The 18,851-nt window shown below is 43.9% G+C and overlaps 1 protein-coding gene across 1 annotated transcript in view; it reads left to right on the forward strand.

Annotated features, from left to right (window-relative positions):
* Positions 1–18,851, forward strand: part of myo10 (myosin X) — a 106,448-nt gene that overhangs the window by 62,582 nt on the left and 25,015 nt on the right. Inside the window, exons 5-19 of the mRNA XM_076098006.1 lie at positions 10,024–10,158; positions 10,263–10,387; positions 10,575–10,588; positions 10,894–10,978; positions 11,533–11,636; positions 12,170–12,299; positions 12,489–12,610; positions 13,266–13,412; positions 13,734–13,834; positions 15,279–15,345; positions 15,487–15,579; positions 15,907–15,975; positions 16,149–16,231; positions 16,672–16,780; positions 17,201–17,281. Coding sequence (XP_075954121.1) covers positions 10,024–10,158; positions 10,263–10,387; positions 10,575–10,588; positions 10,894–10,978; positions 11,533–11,636; positions 12,170–12,299; positions 12,489–12,610; positions 13,266–13,412; positions 13,734–13,834; positions 15,279–15,345; positions 15,487–15,579; positions 15,907–15,975; positions 16,149–16,231; positions 16,672–16,780; positions 17,201–17,281 — 1,465 coding nt within the window. The remainder of the gene's footprint in view (positions 1–10,023; positions 10,159–10,262; positions 10,388–10,574; positions 10,589–10,893; positions 10,979–11,532; positions 11,637–12,169; positions 12,300–12,488; positions 12,611–13,265; positions 13,413–13,733; positions 13,835–15,278; positions 15,346–15,486; positions 15,580–15,906; positions 15,976–16,148; positions 16,232–16,671; positions 16,781–17,200; positions 17,282–18,851) is intronic.

Consider the following 18,851-nt stretch of genomic DNA (forward strand, 5'->3'; position numbering starts at 1 on the left):
TGAGGGCCTGGAGTTTATGAAAACACTTCATTTACTGCAGAATATGTAGCTTTGAGACAAAAATAAAGAAAACACCAGTTTGGTTACGTAGTTTTTCCATGACAGCAGCACACGGAGCCGTGCAGGCAAAGGGAGGACAGACCACAGACCACAGACCACAGCCGTGACCTTTTACTGTTGTCTCAGCTCAAACACAACCTGGTGGTTCACTGTGTGTCCCAATAGAGACACACAGTCCTCTTCTAAACCTGATTACTTAAGAATATTCTGATGTGGAAAGTTCTTTTGACTGTATGGTGAAAGTCAGACAGGATGGTTTTACAGTTTAGCTGGTTATAAAGTTATAAATAATAGTTATTGTATTGATAAAGCATCATAATATAAAACTAAATTGCCCTTTAAAGGGGCAGCGTGTATAGTCTAGTGCCATCTAGTGGTGAGGTGGCAGATTGCAACCAACCAAATACGCCTCCGTTACGCGGCTCATGCTAAAGTCTTCCACATAGATTGACACAAGTTGTTGCAGTTTATTTGTCATAGTATGACAGCTAAACCTCTGCATGTTTAAATATACTATATGTTGCATCCTGTCCTTCATGCAAGATTAATAATTATTCTTTAACGCCCACACACAATTTAAATAAACTCATTCATCAATGTTTGCCTCCAGTTTGTAAAACAGCGTTGAATGAAATAGAAATGTAGTTTTTAATGAATAATGAACCTAAAAGTAGAGATCTGATGTGTTTGAGTATTACTTCTCTCTTCCTCCTCTTGACCTCAAGCCAGTGAGAGTTACTTTTAAACCCTTGCTTTTTATTTTTACCAGCTCTGAGTAGTTAACCAGTTAATTGTTCCCCTCGAGCAAGGCACTAAACTCCCAGCTGAGTCAGTGGAGCTGCAGCTGAGAGAGTCTCAGACGCCTCTTTAAAGAGACAGAACATCAGGGAATCAAAACCGGCATTTTGAAATACAATGTTCCCGTTCTGAATACGACCAACTGTTATCACAATAAAAACTTCAGTGGAACGTTCCGGAGAACGTTGAGTGGTTTCATGTTCTTAGGTTTCTTCAGAAGGTCCAGTTCTGAGCCGGGTCTCTGCTTTGATACGTAGAGTAGAAGCAGAGGCTGCAGCTCTGCCGCTGTGAGTGATGGATGTGTGAGGCTGTGAATAATTGCAGGGCGGAGCGGTGGAACTGTGTTTTTCTTGTGTTCTTCCTGGAGGGCTTGTGTGCCGGACTGTGTGGGCTCAGGACCAGAGCTGTTCAGGGTTCATGGTGCATTGTTGGGAGGCAACGTGAAACCCCATCAAACAATCCTCTTACAGAAACAGCTACACTTAGTGTTTTATCCCACCGTTCCTCACACTGACCGTGGTTCAGATTATTTCAGGCCTTGTGGGTTAAAGCTGTTAAAGCTGTTAAACAGTACTTTGACTAAGTGGACTTTATGTGTTCTGATTTACTGTAAGTGTCAGTGAGCAGCAACAAGTACTAACATAAGTACTAACTGTGAGAGAAGTTCACATTCGTAAACCAACGCTTTGGTTTCTTACAGGCCGGTTTCAGGCTCATAACGTTTGTGTGTCTGATACCTAAAGTTAGATTCTGGGTGGAGGATCAGTTTAACACGGAGTCAGAGTCCAGCTGCCACACTACGTGGTCTGGTTCACAATGCTCACACACACACACACACACACACACACACAGATTCCCCCCATCGGTCCCCCAAAAAACACCAAAGCCGTCTCGGAGCGGACCCTCGTAAAACATGTAACACAGAGAAACGATCACTTCTTGTGAGGAAGAGGAGCAATAAATTGCTGGCTGGCACTTTCAGGCAAGGCAGGAAGCTTTCTCGTCGGATCGAGGGATTGTGGGTAATCAGATCCAGACAGAGGGAGGCGAATGAAACAAGCTGGTGTAGAGGAGGAGGAGGAGGAGGAGGAGGAGGAGGAGGAGGAGGAGGAGGAGGAGGAGGAGGAGGAGGAGGAGGAGGAGGAGGAGGAGGAGGAGGAGGAGGAGGAGGAGGAGGAGGAGGAGGAGGAGGAGGAGGAGGAGGAGGAGGAAGAGGAGGACTGCTCTAACACAATGCATCTGCTCATTAATGCTCTTGAATGCCACTTTGCGTTTTCACTGATGCGGATACCTGCCTGCGCCCCCCCCCCCCCCCCCCCCCCCCCCCGTCGTGTTTTTGCTGCACATTTCAGCAAAAACTTCTTCTGAACCGCCAACGAAGAAACTTCTGGAAAAACTCCAAACGTTCATTACACACAGCAGATGCCACCATGGCAGCTTTTCCTTCTGGATAATAAAGCAATAAACAGGAGACGCAGACACAGTCTGCATGTTGTTGTGACCTGATACTCTGCGCTGTTTCTCTGGGTTGGGCCTCCTAATGCTGCATGAGACACTGGTGTTTTTAACACTTTGTGTCAACAGATTGTGTTTGGTTCGTGTTTCAACATCAGGATGCCTCTGTGCACAAAGCAGCTCCATGAAGTAATGGTTTCCTAATGTGCTGAGGAGGAACTTGACCGGTCTGCACGGTTCTGTACCTCAATAGAGCTGGGTCGACAAAAATATACAATATACACAAAGTGCATCTGAACCGGTCACTTAGAAGCTTCTCACATGTTCAATGTTGTCTGAATCCAGCTGCAGGAGAACGTTGGCCAAACAATAAAAAAGACGATTTATGCAATTGTGAGCAAAAAACATATCTCCTCAAAGTCAGTTCAGCATCTGTTCTTTAGCTTTTGATCACATGAGCTTCCTCAGCAGTCGAGTGTGCACAGGGTCCGTGTAGAAGGTAACTGGTTTAGGTCAGGCATTGACCCTGAATGGTTTAGGTCAGGATAGGTCAACGGGGAGTCTTTCACAAATCCAGGGTGAGCACCTCGACACGATGTTTGCCCAGCTGTTATCGGGGGGGGGGTAGATTGAATTTCCTTCCGGTACTTCTTCACCAACCTTCATCGCTTCGTATTGTTCTCCTCCCACCCTCAGCTGAAGCCTGAGTTTTAATATATCACATTGAACAGTGTTTGTCGTGGTCCTGAGTTAAAGGACGACTCTCTCTGTGGGGTAGAGACGCTCGGTCAGTCATCGTGAAGGAGGCAGACACACATTTCCTCATCGTCTGTTTCCATATTACACAATAAGCAAATGAACTTCCCTACAATGATAATAGTCTTTTTTCTTTTCTCCAGATGACATTAATTATGGTACTAATAATGTTTTCAGAAGAAATATGTTACCATCTTTCTCTGATGGTTGTTTCTTACAGTAGTTTATTCTGTTCACTGTGTTTAATGTCGGTAGGATGAAGGTTAAAAGGGTTAAAAGGGTTAAAAGGTAAACGCTGACAAAACTTTCAAATTCATAACGTTTTGATTTGAATCAGAAGAAATTTACTACTAAATTCATCGACAACAGCAGAAAAGCTAACAAAGCACAGTGTGTGTGTGTGTGTGTGTGTGTGTGTGTGTGTGTGTGTTTAGGAAGCCAGAACGCACACACCGAACGTGATGCCAGCAGAGTTACACGAGTCACATCTGTTTGAGCTGCTGTCCGTGTTGTTGGAATAAAACTAAACATATTTTGTCATTTCATTTGGGAGATTTTTGCAAGAAACGACTTGCAGCCCTTCTAGGAGATATCCAACGGTCAGAGTGCATTCTGACCGGCTGCCGTTGTGTCCCAGAACAGCCCAGATTTGATTAAATGGCGCTGAGGGTGTTATCCCCGACCCAGCAGCCTGTCCCCGACCTCCTGACCCCAGAGGTGGGTGTGAGGTCAGACTCAAGACTCTCCAGCCTCGGTAATCACTCAGGCATCCGGGGGTCACCAAAGCCCCCGCGGCAAAGCCCAGCAACAACACACCTGAGGGGTTTACTCTTGGGATTCAGCCGGCTTTATCTGCGTCCTCTGCACCGCGAGTCAGATTAATAACTCGGCTGTGACCAAAGGAATGCCTCAGCAGAGAGGAGGAGAGCATGATGGGAAGGAGACATATCTAACCGTGTTTGTTTTAGGTGTAACATGAGGCCGGCGGTTATTGAAACTGAACTTTTTCCGTTTGTGACTAACATTGGTATTTGTTTTTTTGTCTCTTTTATTGAATCGCATAAATTAGAGGCGTTCATGAGTGAGTGAGGACGAGGCTTAGTGCCTCAAAGGGAAATAGTTTGGCTTCGTTCATGAGTTCACGTTGGATTCTTGAGGTTTGTGGGGCTGAACAAACACACTCAGTGGGTTTTTAGGTTCCAGTCTGAAAGTACAGTCTCACATTCTACTTCAGTTTCTTCCCCAATGATGGAAAAAAATATACAAATGTATTCATGTAAGTAGACGTAAATCAACCTGTATAGCTCCGTCCTTCACATGTTAGCATGCTATCGTCTAGAAAGTGAAGCTGATGCTTACAGGAGTTTTGTCTTTAATATTTCTGGCAGTGTGGTACAACCAGGTGGAAACCTCTTCTTTCTTGCATTCTCTCTAGTGTCCACCAGGGGGCGACTCCTCTGGTTGTATAGAAGTCTATGAGAAAATGACTCTACTTCTCTCTTGATTTATTACCTCAGTAAACATTGTAAACATGAGTTTATGGTCTCAATCTCTAGTTTCAAGTCTTCTTCAATACAGCATGATGTTCATTTAGTACATTATGGTCCATTTAGAGTCAAACAGACCATAAAGCAGGGGATGCTTTAGGGCGGCTTATAACTTTAAATCTTTCACAGTGTGTTCTCACTTCATGAAAGTAAATTGTAACATGTTAGTCGCCTTTTACTCAGCATTCGGTAGCTCCACCCTCTTGTGTCACGTAATCACGTAGTTGTGAATCCCACTGCTCATCTCGGTAAGACCCGCCCTGCCTAGCTAGTTGAGGCAGATACGATTGGTTGATGTCAGGCAGTGACCTCGAGTGATTATGTTCAGGATAGCTCATCGGTCAAATATGACCTGAAACTAAACAGGCTACCTGTAGCTCGGCGAGCTCGGACGCCTGGCCGATCCCACAGGGTCTTGCCAAGAAAGGCAGTTGGATTGATACTAACTCGTCACTTTTGGTTCCAATAAAGCAAAATGGCGGCGGCCAATAACCAAGATGGCAACGGCTTAAAACCATGATGGCGACGGGCAAAACTGTAGTCCACATGGTCACGGCGACAATGTCCACTTCTCATATACAGTCTCATGTAAAGTCTGCCAGGCTGCTCTGCAGGCGTCGTGCTCATAGACTCCATCTTAACAAGTGATCTCATCTTAAACTTTAAACAAGCAGGCAGTTAGATGAGATCGTTTCAGTTCCTCAGTTGTTAAGAAGACTTAACACCAGATTAAATGACGAGTAGACGGATTGTTTCACTTTTCGTCTCAGTTTCTCCTCCCTGCTCAGAAGCTCTTTGGCTCTGCTCCTCGGTACAAAAGGCCTGGGTGAGGTCCAGAGTTTATCCAACACGCTCAGACGCTCCGCTGAAGGCTCCCTCCTTCCTGCCTGTGTGTGTGTGGGGGGGGGGGGGGGGTGTTACCTTGGGTGGCAACAGCATGTGGAGGGCCAGGGATTAGGACAAAAGGCAGGGTGCTGTTTAGTTGTGTGTGTCCTAGTTTGGATAAGCCGGCATGCTGCCAGAGCTCTTTTAAATGAGTTACATTCAGCAGGTCCTTTCACATTTGACCATCACTGTAGTCAAAGCTATTTAAATGAGTTACACACAGAGCCCTTTAAAGAAAGATCCAACCTCTGTAAGAAGGTTTGACCCACTGGTGGAGAGAGCCACTGTGTGGACTGTAATGAAGACCCCCAGCACACAGACTGGAGTCTGTACAGCTGGTCTTTCTTACTTAAAAGCAGAGATATCAGATATGGTGAAGTCCTTCTCTGTCTCCTGAACTACAACAGAAGCGCTGTCAGAATGACACAGAGGGAAATTCAGAGGAACGCATCCATATCAATGACTTATCAGGTGTTTAAGACCAACGTGTAACGATGAGGATAAGAAACGAAGGACACGTAAATGTCAGATACATATAATAAAGAAATGAGTGAAAAAGATGTATGAGTAAAAACATAAAAGCAAAGCTCGGTTCTGCTTGTATTTATTTGGCTTTACAGAAATATTATTACAATCGTACAAAGACCCAAACTTTAAAGCTGCATCAATGAGGTTTTGGCCACTAGGGGGCAGAAGAGAACACCCCACATTCTGATATATTCCCGGAAAACTGGAGAAAAAGCTCTGATGTTCCAGAACAAACGGGGTTAAAGCTGTTGGGTGTTTCGTTGAAGGCAGATAGTGAAATGATGGAGGCATCTCTGTAACCTCAGTAAACAGAGTAGAAGAAGAACTGGAGGTTGGAAAGAGGTCTTCAGGAAGCTGTGTCAGTTGGACACGTTTTAATTGTTCTTTCATGTTGTCTGGAGACGAAGACAATATAAATATATATCCAGGAAACAGCTGATCAGTCATGTGAGTTAAATCTTCTCTGCTTCAGAATTCATTCAGCAAAAAAGTTTCCATTTAGGGCATCGACAAAAAAAACCTCAATCGAGCCTAAAAACGTCTTTTTGCAGATGAGGACGTTTTATCAAATTTCACTGTTTTGATACAGCTTTTCTAATGCGATACGTCAGAATAAAATATGTAAATGGCGACACAGCTAATGACATATTGATGTTTAAAACATACTACAAACCTCACTTTCCCACATGGAGTGTCTTAAACGCAGCTCGTCCTGGAGTAACATCTGTCCACATGTGCAGCGCGGTCACGTCTCCAGCTACAGCCAGACGCCCTGAGAGTTTACCTTCTCCAGCCCTGTCTCCGGTCCATCGGGAACGTGCCACTGACTCCGGGGATATGAGCGATCATGCTGCACGGCTCATGCGTGACATTCAAGTTCAACTTTATTTAAACCGCACGGCTAAAGCAAACAGTGTTGCACAACATGCCGTCCCAAAGACAGATGATGAGGATAGACGGGTTCTGGTTGTACTCTATGTACGTATGTTCTCCCTGTCACATGTTTACATAACGTTCTCACTACGAACTACACTTCTATCAATATTCAACCTGACCAGGAGGAGTTCTGGTTTCACGCTTCATAAAATCAGTTTAAAATCAGTAGAGTTTGAAACTTGAAAGCAGGTTGCATATATAAAAAAATATATGCAAATACAGAAGAAATATGCAAGAAATAAAACCTTTATTACAGTCTATTTACATGTAAAGATTGTATCTCAACTTCTTTTGTGCCTTTTTCATTGAAAGTCTGTGAATTACTGTAAAAATGTCTTTAAAAAAAGGTTTATAGTCGTGAGATGAGATAAAAATATGATGTTGATTTATTAAAACATGCTGATGATGAATCGACGGCCTCCACTTAAAAACTGTCCAAATCTAAAGTTGGATCAAATCCTGATTATGATAAAATATCTAATGTGACCACTTAAAGAATCCATAACTCAACACAGTACATGTTACATATGACCTGCTCCCCCGTCACAGTGAATGTTTGTATTAGAACAGAACTCCATTCAAGATGTTTTTGTTTGTGTTGGAGTTTGACCGTCTAAAGATCCCAAACGTCTGCCTCCTGCTTCAGGACTTTAAAGGCAAAGAAACAAAGAACGTTCCTGCGTTATTAGATTAGTGTCCAGCGGTGAGAGTCAGGAGAGGTGAAGGAGAGCGTGGATGTTTTTTTACAGAGTCGTGACTTTATGGTATGAAGGTTTCGTCAGGTCCCTGAACGCCCCGTGAGGAGAGATATGTTGTAACGTAGTCTGTATATATGCTGCTCACTGCCTCTTCTGTAACTCACACATTGAACATGTAAAACAGGCCTCCACTTTGACAATGGTTCCTTAAACATTAAGGACGTTTTTAACGTATTAACTGACCTTATTGGACCGATACAATGGGATTCTTTAAAGATGGGAGCCTGCACATCATTGTATTGATTCATTGTTTCATTTATCAATCATTCAGTCTATGAAATGTCCAAGTTGATGCGTTCATTTTACTTGTCTTGTTCGACCAACAGTGCAAAACCCAAATATGTTGAGTTTAATGTCAGAGAAAAGCAGCAAATCCTCAAACAATGAATCATTTTCTTCTGTCGGCCGACTAATCAATGAGTTCACTGATCATTTCAGCTCTGAATCCAAAAATATGGATAATATCACAACAATATCGTGCATAGATTCAAATGGAGGGAGTTCTATATTCTTTCTTTCTTGTCATGTTTAAATGTCAGTGTTTCATCTCTGCTCTGCAATCCCAACACTCGCATGTTAATATCGTTTAAATTCAACGGGTTCTGCAGGGTTCTCCTCTTTTGTAGAAACATGTTCCACATCTTTGTTCTGCAAAGCACTCGTGACGTCTTCAGTCTCTGACATCACCCGTCACACAGCTTGACTTTCAGCCGGCTGCCCTCTTCGTGTCTGATCAGCTCCTGCTCACAAGCAGACTGCAAACCCCCAAAAAACCAAGAATAAACCTCTTTCTGTGCAGCAGGAGAAGCGGCCTGCAGGCCTCTCTGAACACTTCCCTTGACAGTCCTCAGACCGCACCGCCCCGCGGGGAGCCACCCCACCCAGCCATTATCCACACCAAGAGTTCTGTTTACTCACATCAAGCACACCTACTCCCACAACACGTTCACAGACGTGAGGAGCAACACTCGTGTTACAATTAAGAAGCCACGGAGAGGATTTTAAAACATTAAATAAAACACGTACTCTGGTGTTTTAAGGTTTTAATGTGTTCGTACCGTCAGACACTGCAGGCTGGTAGTTACATAGTCTGGTGATGTAGTTTTAGATTGATTTTAAAACAGCAGAGGTAATAAAACATGAAGAAGATGAAACTGTATGCACGTCACCAACCTAAATTGGTTTCTCAAGCATTCCTTCATACAAGAAACGATCTGTTCCTCTAGTTATTGTTTGTGTCTACGAGCAGCAGCGTGTCTTCTAAAGGTCTCGGTGTTGTTCATTGTGAAGGACACTCTTTCTGTGAAGCGTCCTGTTTGTGTTGAATAATGTGTGTCGTTGTTTGGGGACAGATTTATTGCTCAAGAGCTTCTCTCGGTGTCTGTGAGAAAGGTTTCCAGGTCAATGATTAACCAGCCTGGACTTCACTGTGTGGGTTGCCAGGTTTGTCTTAAATGTCCCCGGAGGTGTGTGAGAGGGTTCTTATAACGTCTGTTACCCGTTACTGAAGTGGGAGGTATGATGTAATAACCACAGATCTGGTGGGTGATTCTTAGATTTAGTTTTTCTATCTTGTTTATTGTGTTGTGTTTAATGACCCTCTGGGATTTACTATTGTTAAAAATCAAAAACACAAAAATATCCATAACTACCATCACTCCCATGTTCAGGCCTGCTGGTCTGCTGTTGCATCCTCGTCAGCGGTGTCCTAGTGCGCCATCTAGTGGTCGAGTGCTGGAATATTTCCCATGATGCATCAGCAGTGATTCATTCACGTGTGATACAGTTAGTTGTAAGTGAACGTGAGTTTAAACCAAAGACACACAGACTCATCTTAAATGAAGAGATTTTCTTTGCTCCTATAATCAAAAGTTCATATCACTGTAGACACACACGCCATGCAGGGTTCAAACCTTCAGTATTTCTGTAACATAACTGACCTCTCGAGGGCTCTTCAGCCTCTATAACTGTATTTATTTCAGCGGCCTACTTCCTAAAACATGTAAAACATACAGTAGACATGTTTGTCTTGTTATATCACCACTGCTTGTAGTACTACTGCTACTACAAGTACTGCTACTACAAGTACTGCTACATCTGCTACTACCACAGAAAATACTAATTCATCAATAACTAGACGAAGAATAACGTCGATATTGTTTTCTATAACAAGAAGAAGATTAAGTATATATATGAAATAAAGATAATCAATCACCGATACCCGTGTGGGGGAGTCGTGTCGTCTCTCACCACCTTCAGTAATCTTATGACTCGTGTGTTTACCCCCCCCCCCCCCCCAGTGGAGAGAGCGGCGCTGGGAAGACCGAGAGCACCAAGCTGATCCTGAAGTTCCTGTCGGCCATGAGCCAGCACTCCATGGAGGTGTCGTCCAGAGACAGGACGTCCCACGTGGAGGAGGCTCTGCTGGAGAGCAGGTGATGATACTGATGGTCGACTATTTCAGACAGTTTTCATTTCCAGAGAACCTCTTTTCTCTTTCCGTCGCCTGGTTAATGACCCCGCTCCTGCCCCCCCCCAGTCCCATCATGGAGGCCTTTGGAAACGCCAAGACCGTCTACAACAACAACTCCAGCCGCTTTGGGAAGTTTGTCCAGCTGCATTTCAGCCAGAAGGGCAACATCCAGGGAGGCCGGATCGTTGACTGTATCCTTAACACCCCACTCGCAGCGTCCTTTCCCTCTGTGACGAGGTGCAGAGTGATGCTGCGACTCATTCAAATCTATCATGTGTTTGCTCATGTAAATCCAAATGACTTCTTGTTCTGAATCCCTCATCACTCTGGTGTTCTCCAGCTGTTGTTGTCCTTGACTCACACGCTTTCTGACCACAGACCTCTTAGAAAAGGTGAGTGTCCTTCCTGCTTCCACGTCTGTAATCGCATTTAAAGTGACACTCCATCAGATAAAGGCTCCTCCCACAGTCTCAATGGTGTAAAAACAAACACTTCTAAACCCACGAATGCAGCACAATGTTCTTCTGATCTCTGTGTATGAAGCATTCTATCAAACATGCAGCGGGTTAGTGATTCATGCTCAGAGGATGTCTGTTGGTGTGAGTACCACTGTAAGACGTGTGTGTGTGTGTGTGTGTGTGTGTGTGTGTTGATATGAATATGAATTCTTAATAGCGGTTCTTCTGGTTCCCCACAGAACCGAGTGGTCAGTCAGAACCCGGGGGAGAGAAACTACCACATCTTCTACGCCCTGTTAGCAGGAACCAGCAGCCAGCAGAGAGGTGAGTCCCACTGAACCAGACCTCATGCAAAATACAGAGGAACGATATTAAATATATATATATAATAAACATGTTGTGTCCATGTGAACCTTTGTGTTTATTTCCAAGTGTTAAAGGGAGAAACTTCATGCAATAGCACGTGTCTATTCAGAGATTTTGGTCTATTTTTCTTCCATAACTCGTCTTCTTTCAGACTAATGAAGAGAAAACATTTATTTTACTACTTTGTCTGTTTGCGTCTGTAGATTTCTTCTTATTTCACCAAACGTTACCAAAGATAATGCCTCATTTACATATTTGCACATTGTAATACAATAAATAATCCTCTTAATGTGAGTAATGAACTGGTGAAGGTCCATGGTGACGTCTCTGAGTTACATGTGTGACCCTATCTCCTGTACGAGCAGAGATAATACAGCGTTAACATGAACAGTGATGTATTGTCTGACGGTGAGAACCTCCGTGTGTGTTTGTGTGTGTTCGTGTGTGTGTGTTCGTGTGTGTTTGTGTTCGTGTGTGTTTGTGTGTGTTCGTGTGTGTTCGTGTGGTTGCAGAGGCGTTCGCGTTGGGCCAGCCTGCCAGCTACCACTACCTGAGACAGTCCAGCTGCCTCGCTGACAACTCCGTCAACGACAGCGACACCTTCCAGGACGTTCAGGTCCGCAGGACTCAGCCGGCTCCATCACTAAACATGTTTACATTTCAGACACACTGACACTACGTTCACTCGTCTGAGGGGAAGTTACATTTGTTGTCCAGACATATTAATCTCGGGATTCTTTTTTGATTCATTGTTTTGAAATGTCGAAAATGACAAATGTCTCAAAACGTTGTTTTTAAATAATGATGTATTCTTGCACGTTATATATATTGTATTACAAGAACCTTTGATTTGATTTCCCACATATATTTGCATGAATTATATGTCTGTGGGACTAATTCATTCATTTATTCAGAGGATAAAACTCTCTGAAAAGTTAAAGCCACAGCTTCCAAACCAGCAGACACGTCAGTCCAAACCTCCAGAACACCCAAAAGACTAATCAGCTGCTGAACACCGATTGAGCTTCAGAGATCCGTTCAGTCCCAAAAGAACCTAAATGAGCTGCTGAGGAGTTCAAACACCAGCGAGAACGTGAAGCTGCCACCTGACGGTTTCTATTCTCATCTTTGTGTGTCTGTGGTTCCCAGAATGCCATGCGGACGATGCAGTTCACGGAGGAGAACATCGGGGAGATCCTGCGCCTCCTGGCCGGGGTTCTCCAAGCCGGGAACATCGAGTTCATGACGGCCGGAGGAGCGCAGGTCTCCTCCAAATCAGGTCCGAGAGTTTCTCCTCACGAACTTCCTCCTTTGTTTAGAGACAACAGCGCCAGTTATTAAGTAGTTATTTCTCTACTAATCCCTGACTAAACATTCCTGCTTAGTTAGATGAATGACTGCGACTGGGAGTAAAAGCAGAATGTTTATAAGCAGACATCTCTTCCTAACGTTGTGTTCCCTCCATCAGCTGCTCTCAGCCGAACGTCTGACCTCCTGGGGCTGAACCCAGATCAGCTGGCCGAGGTCCTGACCCACCGGTCCATGATCCTCAGGGGTGAGGAGATCTGCACACCGCTCACCGTGGAACAGGTGAGTGAAGTCCAGTCAGCTCACCTGTGTACTAATAACCTCTGGTGATCCACAGACTAACCTCTGTGTTACTGTTAATCTGTCTGTAGACTCACAGCGAACACTTTGTTTCAGGCCTGAGGTTTGGTTTCTTCTCCTTCATTGTTTATAGTCTGGTTGTATAAACATATAGGAGGCTATCTCATATCTCATGTTCCCTGAGCCCAAGGTGATGTCTTCAAATATGTTGTTTTGTCTGACCAGCAGTCCAAAACCCAAATATATTCAGTTTATAATGATAAAACAGAGAGAGGCAGTAAATATGAGAAGCTAGAACCATGTTAATAACATAACACCACACAGAGCACATGAGTATATCATACTTAGTGTCATGAATGATGAATCAAAACCTAAACAATGTAGAAGTTATTCAGCCTCAGACATTCAGATCATTTACTACAAACTGAACCACACAGTGAACTATGAATAAAGATTTATTCAACATAGACATCAGGTGCATGATTTACAAACAAAGAGTACTTACATACACTACACTTTTGTCTTAAATATATAGTGGTATAATACTCTAGGACAAAACTAACGGAGCACGACTGAGTACGTGTCTGCTCTGACTGATGTGTGCTGATGCAGCGGTTCACCTCCTGCTCCTCTGCAGGCGGTGGACTCCAGGGACTCCATGGCCATGGCCCTTTACTCCCAGTGTTTCAACTGGATCATCCGAAAACTCAACAACCGCATCAGAGGCAAAGAAGACTTCAAGTCCATCAGCATCCTGGACATCTTCGGATTCGAGAACTTCGAGGTGTGTTTGGACTCGTGGAGAGATTTACCATAAAAACACGTTTTAACCAAAACTATCTATAAACCCCCCCAAAGAATGGATGACTGAGGGGAAATTAAAAACCCAGGCGTTATTTAGTGTGTCTGATATGAACCCAGAATCTATAAATAAAGTGAATTAAATTAAATCCGATCCCTCACCCTTAATTTCCCCGTCTCCCACGTATTTTAATGGTATTTTAATGGTATTTTAATTGTTAATCAGTTCCTCGGTCCTCGCTTCGTTATCTCTCCGTCTGTGTGTTCTGCGTCTTAATGTCTGCCTCGTTTTGTTCCCCTGCAGGTCAACCGCTTTGAGCAGTTCAACATCAACTATGCAAATGAGAAGCTTCAGGAATATTTCAACAAGCACATCTTCTCCCTGGAGCAGCTGGAGTACAACAAGTAGGTGGAGGTCGTTCACCCGATCGTTCTGTTGTTTTCACTGCAGAATTCTGTCGACTGACGTTACGAGACGTTGTGTTACTGCGAGACATTAGAGTCTAATTCTACATGTTTATGCTGTTATGTGTGAGCTGATCTTTCCTGCAAAGAAAGTGAACAACAGAGTTTAATTTAAAAGAGCCAGACGGGGCAAGAAAACTCTCTAACGTGTTGTGTTTCTCCAGAAATACTTTGCATAACTTTTCCATAATACCCCAAAGTTGTGCTTCTTTCTTACAATTACAAATGGATAATTCCACTTTATGTGCCTATTATTTAATATCTTTAACTAAATCTCCAATTTAAACGCTGTCGTGATCACACAGTCATGCTGAGGTGGCAGTTATTTCACCACTCAGCTACTTTAAGCAACACAAGCGTAGCAGCTGTTGTGAGGGAGGAAAGAACCTGCTGCAGGGCCGGATCATGGTCCTGTGAGGCCCCTGGGCACATGTCTTTTGGAGCCCCTCAATCATGTTTGATTACGGCAAAAATCATAATGACTACAGTAAATATTGAGATCACTTCATTTAACACAATTACCTCGTTGACTTTGGAAACTTCTGTAAGTGCAGAGGAGCTCCAGAGACCCTCGCTCTGTAAGCGCTGAGGGGTCTAGGGGGCCCCCACTGGTGAGCTCACATTCTAAGCACACAGGGGCCTTGTGGTCATCTTGTGCTGTGCGCACTGAGGGCTCCGGGCGTTCAACTTCCTTTTTGAAGTCTTGGGCCACGCTTGGCTTTGAGGCCCCGGGGGGCCCCTGTGGCTCGGTCCATAATCCAGCCATGAGTTGCTGCTGTTTGGCTTTCTATAACTTATTAAAACCAATCCATATTAAAGACTGTTGTCATGTTTGCTTTGTCTGGACTAATATGAATCTGTCAGAGTTGAACACGTTCTCGTGGAAATAAGACGTCGCTGAAGTCACCTGTTAAAAATGCTCCGTTTTGGCTCAGACAGAACGGAAAATCCAAAACATCATCTCACGTCCACTCGGACTAAATTGTTACCTGATGTTTCTCAGTGTTTAGAAAACACAGCTGATGAAGTCACCAGTTGGTCCAAAGCTCCACCAACAGTTCAAACCAACTGTGTGTCCTCTGGGCTGGATGTTCTTTGGATGAAACGGCACAAGGATGCTGTTAGCTGTTAGCTGTTAGCTGTTAGCTGTTAGCTATTAGCTTTTAGCCGCCAACCTGGAGGTCCTGATCGTAGGACACAAGCGCCTCATCTGTTCATCACGATCCATTCAGTCTGGGGTGCCGACATATTCCTGCTGGTTGTGACGTGTTCCCTCTCCCTCCGGGCAGAGGTCCACTGAAAGACTCGGATAAGTCTGAAACAATGGTTCCGTTTCTTCATGTGCTGTAAAATGTCTCTGACCTGGCTGTTGTTGCTCCTGCAGGGAGGGCCTGGTGTGGGTCGACATCAACTGGATGGACAACGGAGAGTGTCTGGACCTGATTGAGAAGGTACGAGGGCCATTTAAGAACAAGAGAGGGAAGTAGGATGATGACGCTGTTAGTCACAGCAGTGTTTTTGTGATGAGTCTCGTTGAGAACAACTAAGATGAAGATGATGATGATGAGGATGTCCTCTCCGTGTTTCCATAGAAACTGGGTCTCCTGGCACTGATGAATGAGGAGAGTCACTTCCCCAAAGCCACCGACGGCACCTTACTGGAGAAGCTCCACAGCCAGCACTCGGTACGTCTCCGTCTGAAAACGTGTTGGTCGTTCTTCAGCCGCAAGATTCTCATTTCACAACCCAGGAGATCTCATCGGTGTTTAGTCCGGCCGATACTTTACTTCAGTGTTTCCATGTTCTCACTTCTACTCCACTAGATTTCAGAGGGAAATATTCTACTTTTTATTTCACTACATTTCAGTTTCAGAGATTCAGATTATTACAGCTGCGGTTCAGATTACAGACGTGGTTTGTAGTCTGAAGTCTCTCTCTGTGTGACGGTGGTTCTGTTAACGACGTCTCTGTCGGTCAGAAGTAATCAAACCGTTTCCTTTCTCTCGCTGCAGAAGAACTCTTTCTACGTGAAGCCTCGTGTTGCTGTGCACAACTTTGGAGTCAGGCACTATGCAGGAGAGGTAATGTGCTGCATGTTTTATTTTAGTATAGTTTGTGTAAAGACACAGTTCATTAAAGCATTACAAAATGTCATCACTTTAAACTGATTAATTTAAACTGAGGAGAGAAAACTCAACTCCTCTCCTCTTTGTCCCTGTTGAACTCTCTGCCGCCCCCTTGTGGCCGGCTGTAGGTGTTGTACGACGTGAGGGGGATGCTGGAGAAGAACAGAGACACTTTCAGAGACGACATCCTCAACCTGCTGAGGGAGAGCAGGTAGATCACAGCGTTCCTCACACAGGCTTGTTTCTGCCTCTCTACTGTTGTAACTCACATATGTTACAAAGAGAGCTGGGGATTAAATGCCTTGCTCAGCGGCATGTTGATCTGTGTGTCCAGACGTCATGTGAGAGCAAGAAGTCAAACTGACGACCATCTTCCCTTTTATGGCTGCTGAGCTCCATTTAAACTGCACCGGTATAGAAGAACATGTTGACTCTTCCTGCTTCTAACGTGACCCTTTTTCAGATCAAATTATTACAAGTTCAGTTTATTATTTCATCTGTGCACGGCTCCGCAGCCTCACCACATCAAACCTGTTGATCATTTACAAACTGCACCTTTATTCACCACTATTTCTATCGCTCCCTGTTTGTAACAACATTCAAAGTATTTCTCAGCGTGTGTTCCAACTGTTCCCCCTTTGCGTTCCTCAGGTTGGACTTTGTCTACGATCTGTTCGAACACGTATTGAGCCGAAACAAGCAGGACACTCTGAAGAGCAGCTCCAAGCACAGACGGCCCACAGTCAGCACCCAGTTCAAGGTAAGTCACAAATATACTCTCTTCAAACACTATCGGTGCTTTAATACAATGACCGGGGCTGATGTGGTGCAGCTTAGACCCACAACAGTCCTGGTTCACCATCACAGTTTTTGGGGTTTTGTGTTCAACAACCCTTGAAGAACTCTTTCTTCCAAAAATGGTTCTTCAGATGGAAATGGTTCTGGGTAGAACCTCAGCCCTTCAGCAGGAACCCTTTTGAAACCCTAACTTTATATATATTGATATATTTAGTACAGTGATGGTAGTAGCATCAGTAGGTGTAGTACCACCTCTATTATGAGTAGATGTAGAACACATACTAGTAGTCACAGTATTATAAGTAGTAGCTGCAGTAGTACTAGAAGGAATATCAGTGATGGTAGTAATACCATAGTAACAGAAGTGTTTGCTTTGTTGCAGGATTCTTTGCACTCCCTGATGGCCACACTCAGCACCTCCAACCCGTTCTTCATCCGATGCATCAAACCAAACAAACACAAAGTGAGTGCAGATATTCACGCGCACACACACACACACACACACACACACACACACACACACACACACACACATTACACACACACAGTACACACACAGTTATTACCCTTGAGCAAACATTAGCAGGTTAAGATGTCGGAGCTGATGTCAGTAGTTACTGATAGTTCCCATGCCTGGTCATCAGTGATGTTTACCACCAGAGAATCTGTCTCCCTGCCTATTGGTTGTCGGGTAGAGAGTCATTGACATGTTAAGTAGCTGACTGTGGACGTTTCTGTAACCACAAGGTATCTGGAGATTAACCAGCAGGTGAATCATGGGAATCTTTTTTTAAGGGAAATTAAGATGTTGTGAAGCAAGTTTGTCCGGCCAAGTTTTATGATCCCAGCTCAGGAATTCTTTGGGTCGAAGTTTCTCAAAATGTTTATCAAAATCCCTGAATTAAAGCATCTTACCAGCTGTTGACAATGTTAACTGGTGATATATATATTTTTTATAATGTACAAAATACTGTCATCTAGAAGGAGTTTGTGAAAACTTAAATCATTCTCAGTTCTGATTTCCTGTGAAAACAATGAATATAATAATATATACAACAAATATATACAACAAATATATACAACAAATATATACAACAAATAAATACAACAAATATATACAACAAATAAATACAACAAATATATACAACAAATAAATACAACTCCATATGAACAGAAGTAATCTGAAAGCGTTTCATACGTCTACACAGCAACGTGAAGTATTGAAGAAACTAAACACGGAAGATACAACCAGAGTTTAGCAGCAGCTTTGGATCAGTGGGAAGAGACAGTTAATGGGTTGACTTGCAGAATAAGTTTCACTTCATACCACAGGAAACATATAAGTGAGGAGATCAAAGGTCACAGCATCTTCATAGTTACATTCAGAGAGAGGCATGCTGGGTAATGAGAAGAAGGAAGATAAAACTAATTTTGCTCTGAAATACAAAACCTTTAGTTATTCTAGAGATGGTTACCGTTATACGGCTACATGCAAATATCATTTTGAGTCTGAAGGCCAACTTCTATTCTCAACTTCTCATAAGTAGATAAATAGATGTATAGACGGATAGATTGATAGATGCAGACATGATCTACACACTTGTGAGTATCTTTGGTGTCTTCTGGGAGACCAGCTGCCGTGTTTTTATGAGGCGAAACACGACCGTCTGGCTTCCTCTCCTGATCGGATGTTAAACAAGGCCGGATGATGACTGTTGAATGAGGCTTAATGTAGTGAAACAAGGGGGGGGGGGGGGGGGGTTTAGGGCCGCCCCAGGGGAAACAAGGGTCAGGGCAACACGGCACGCAGCCCTTAAAAGCCCCCGAGAGGCGTCCCTGTCATCTGCCTGTCTGACTCTGAGCAGGTGTCCAGCGGTAGGAGTCTACCTCAGAAACCCTCAGAGCCAGTTTACACGCTTCTTTTCTACGTATATATTTAGAAATGAGAGACATCTTGGGGAGTGAGGAGAGGTTAACTTACCAACAGACTGGCTGCAGTGATGCAACGTGTTGAAGAGCCTGCAGGGTCACAG

The sequence above is a fragment of the Anarhichas minor genome, unplaced genomic scaffold, assembly GCF_050575085.1.
Source record: "Anarhichas minor isolate MPS153535 unplaced genomic scaffold, ASM5057508v1 ptg000024l, whole genome shotgun sequence".
Lineage (NCBI taxonomy): Eukaryota > Metazoa > Chordata > Actinopteri > Perciformes > Anarhichadidae > Anarhichas > Anarhichas minor.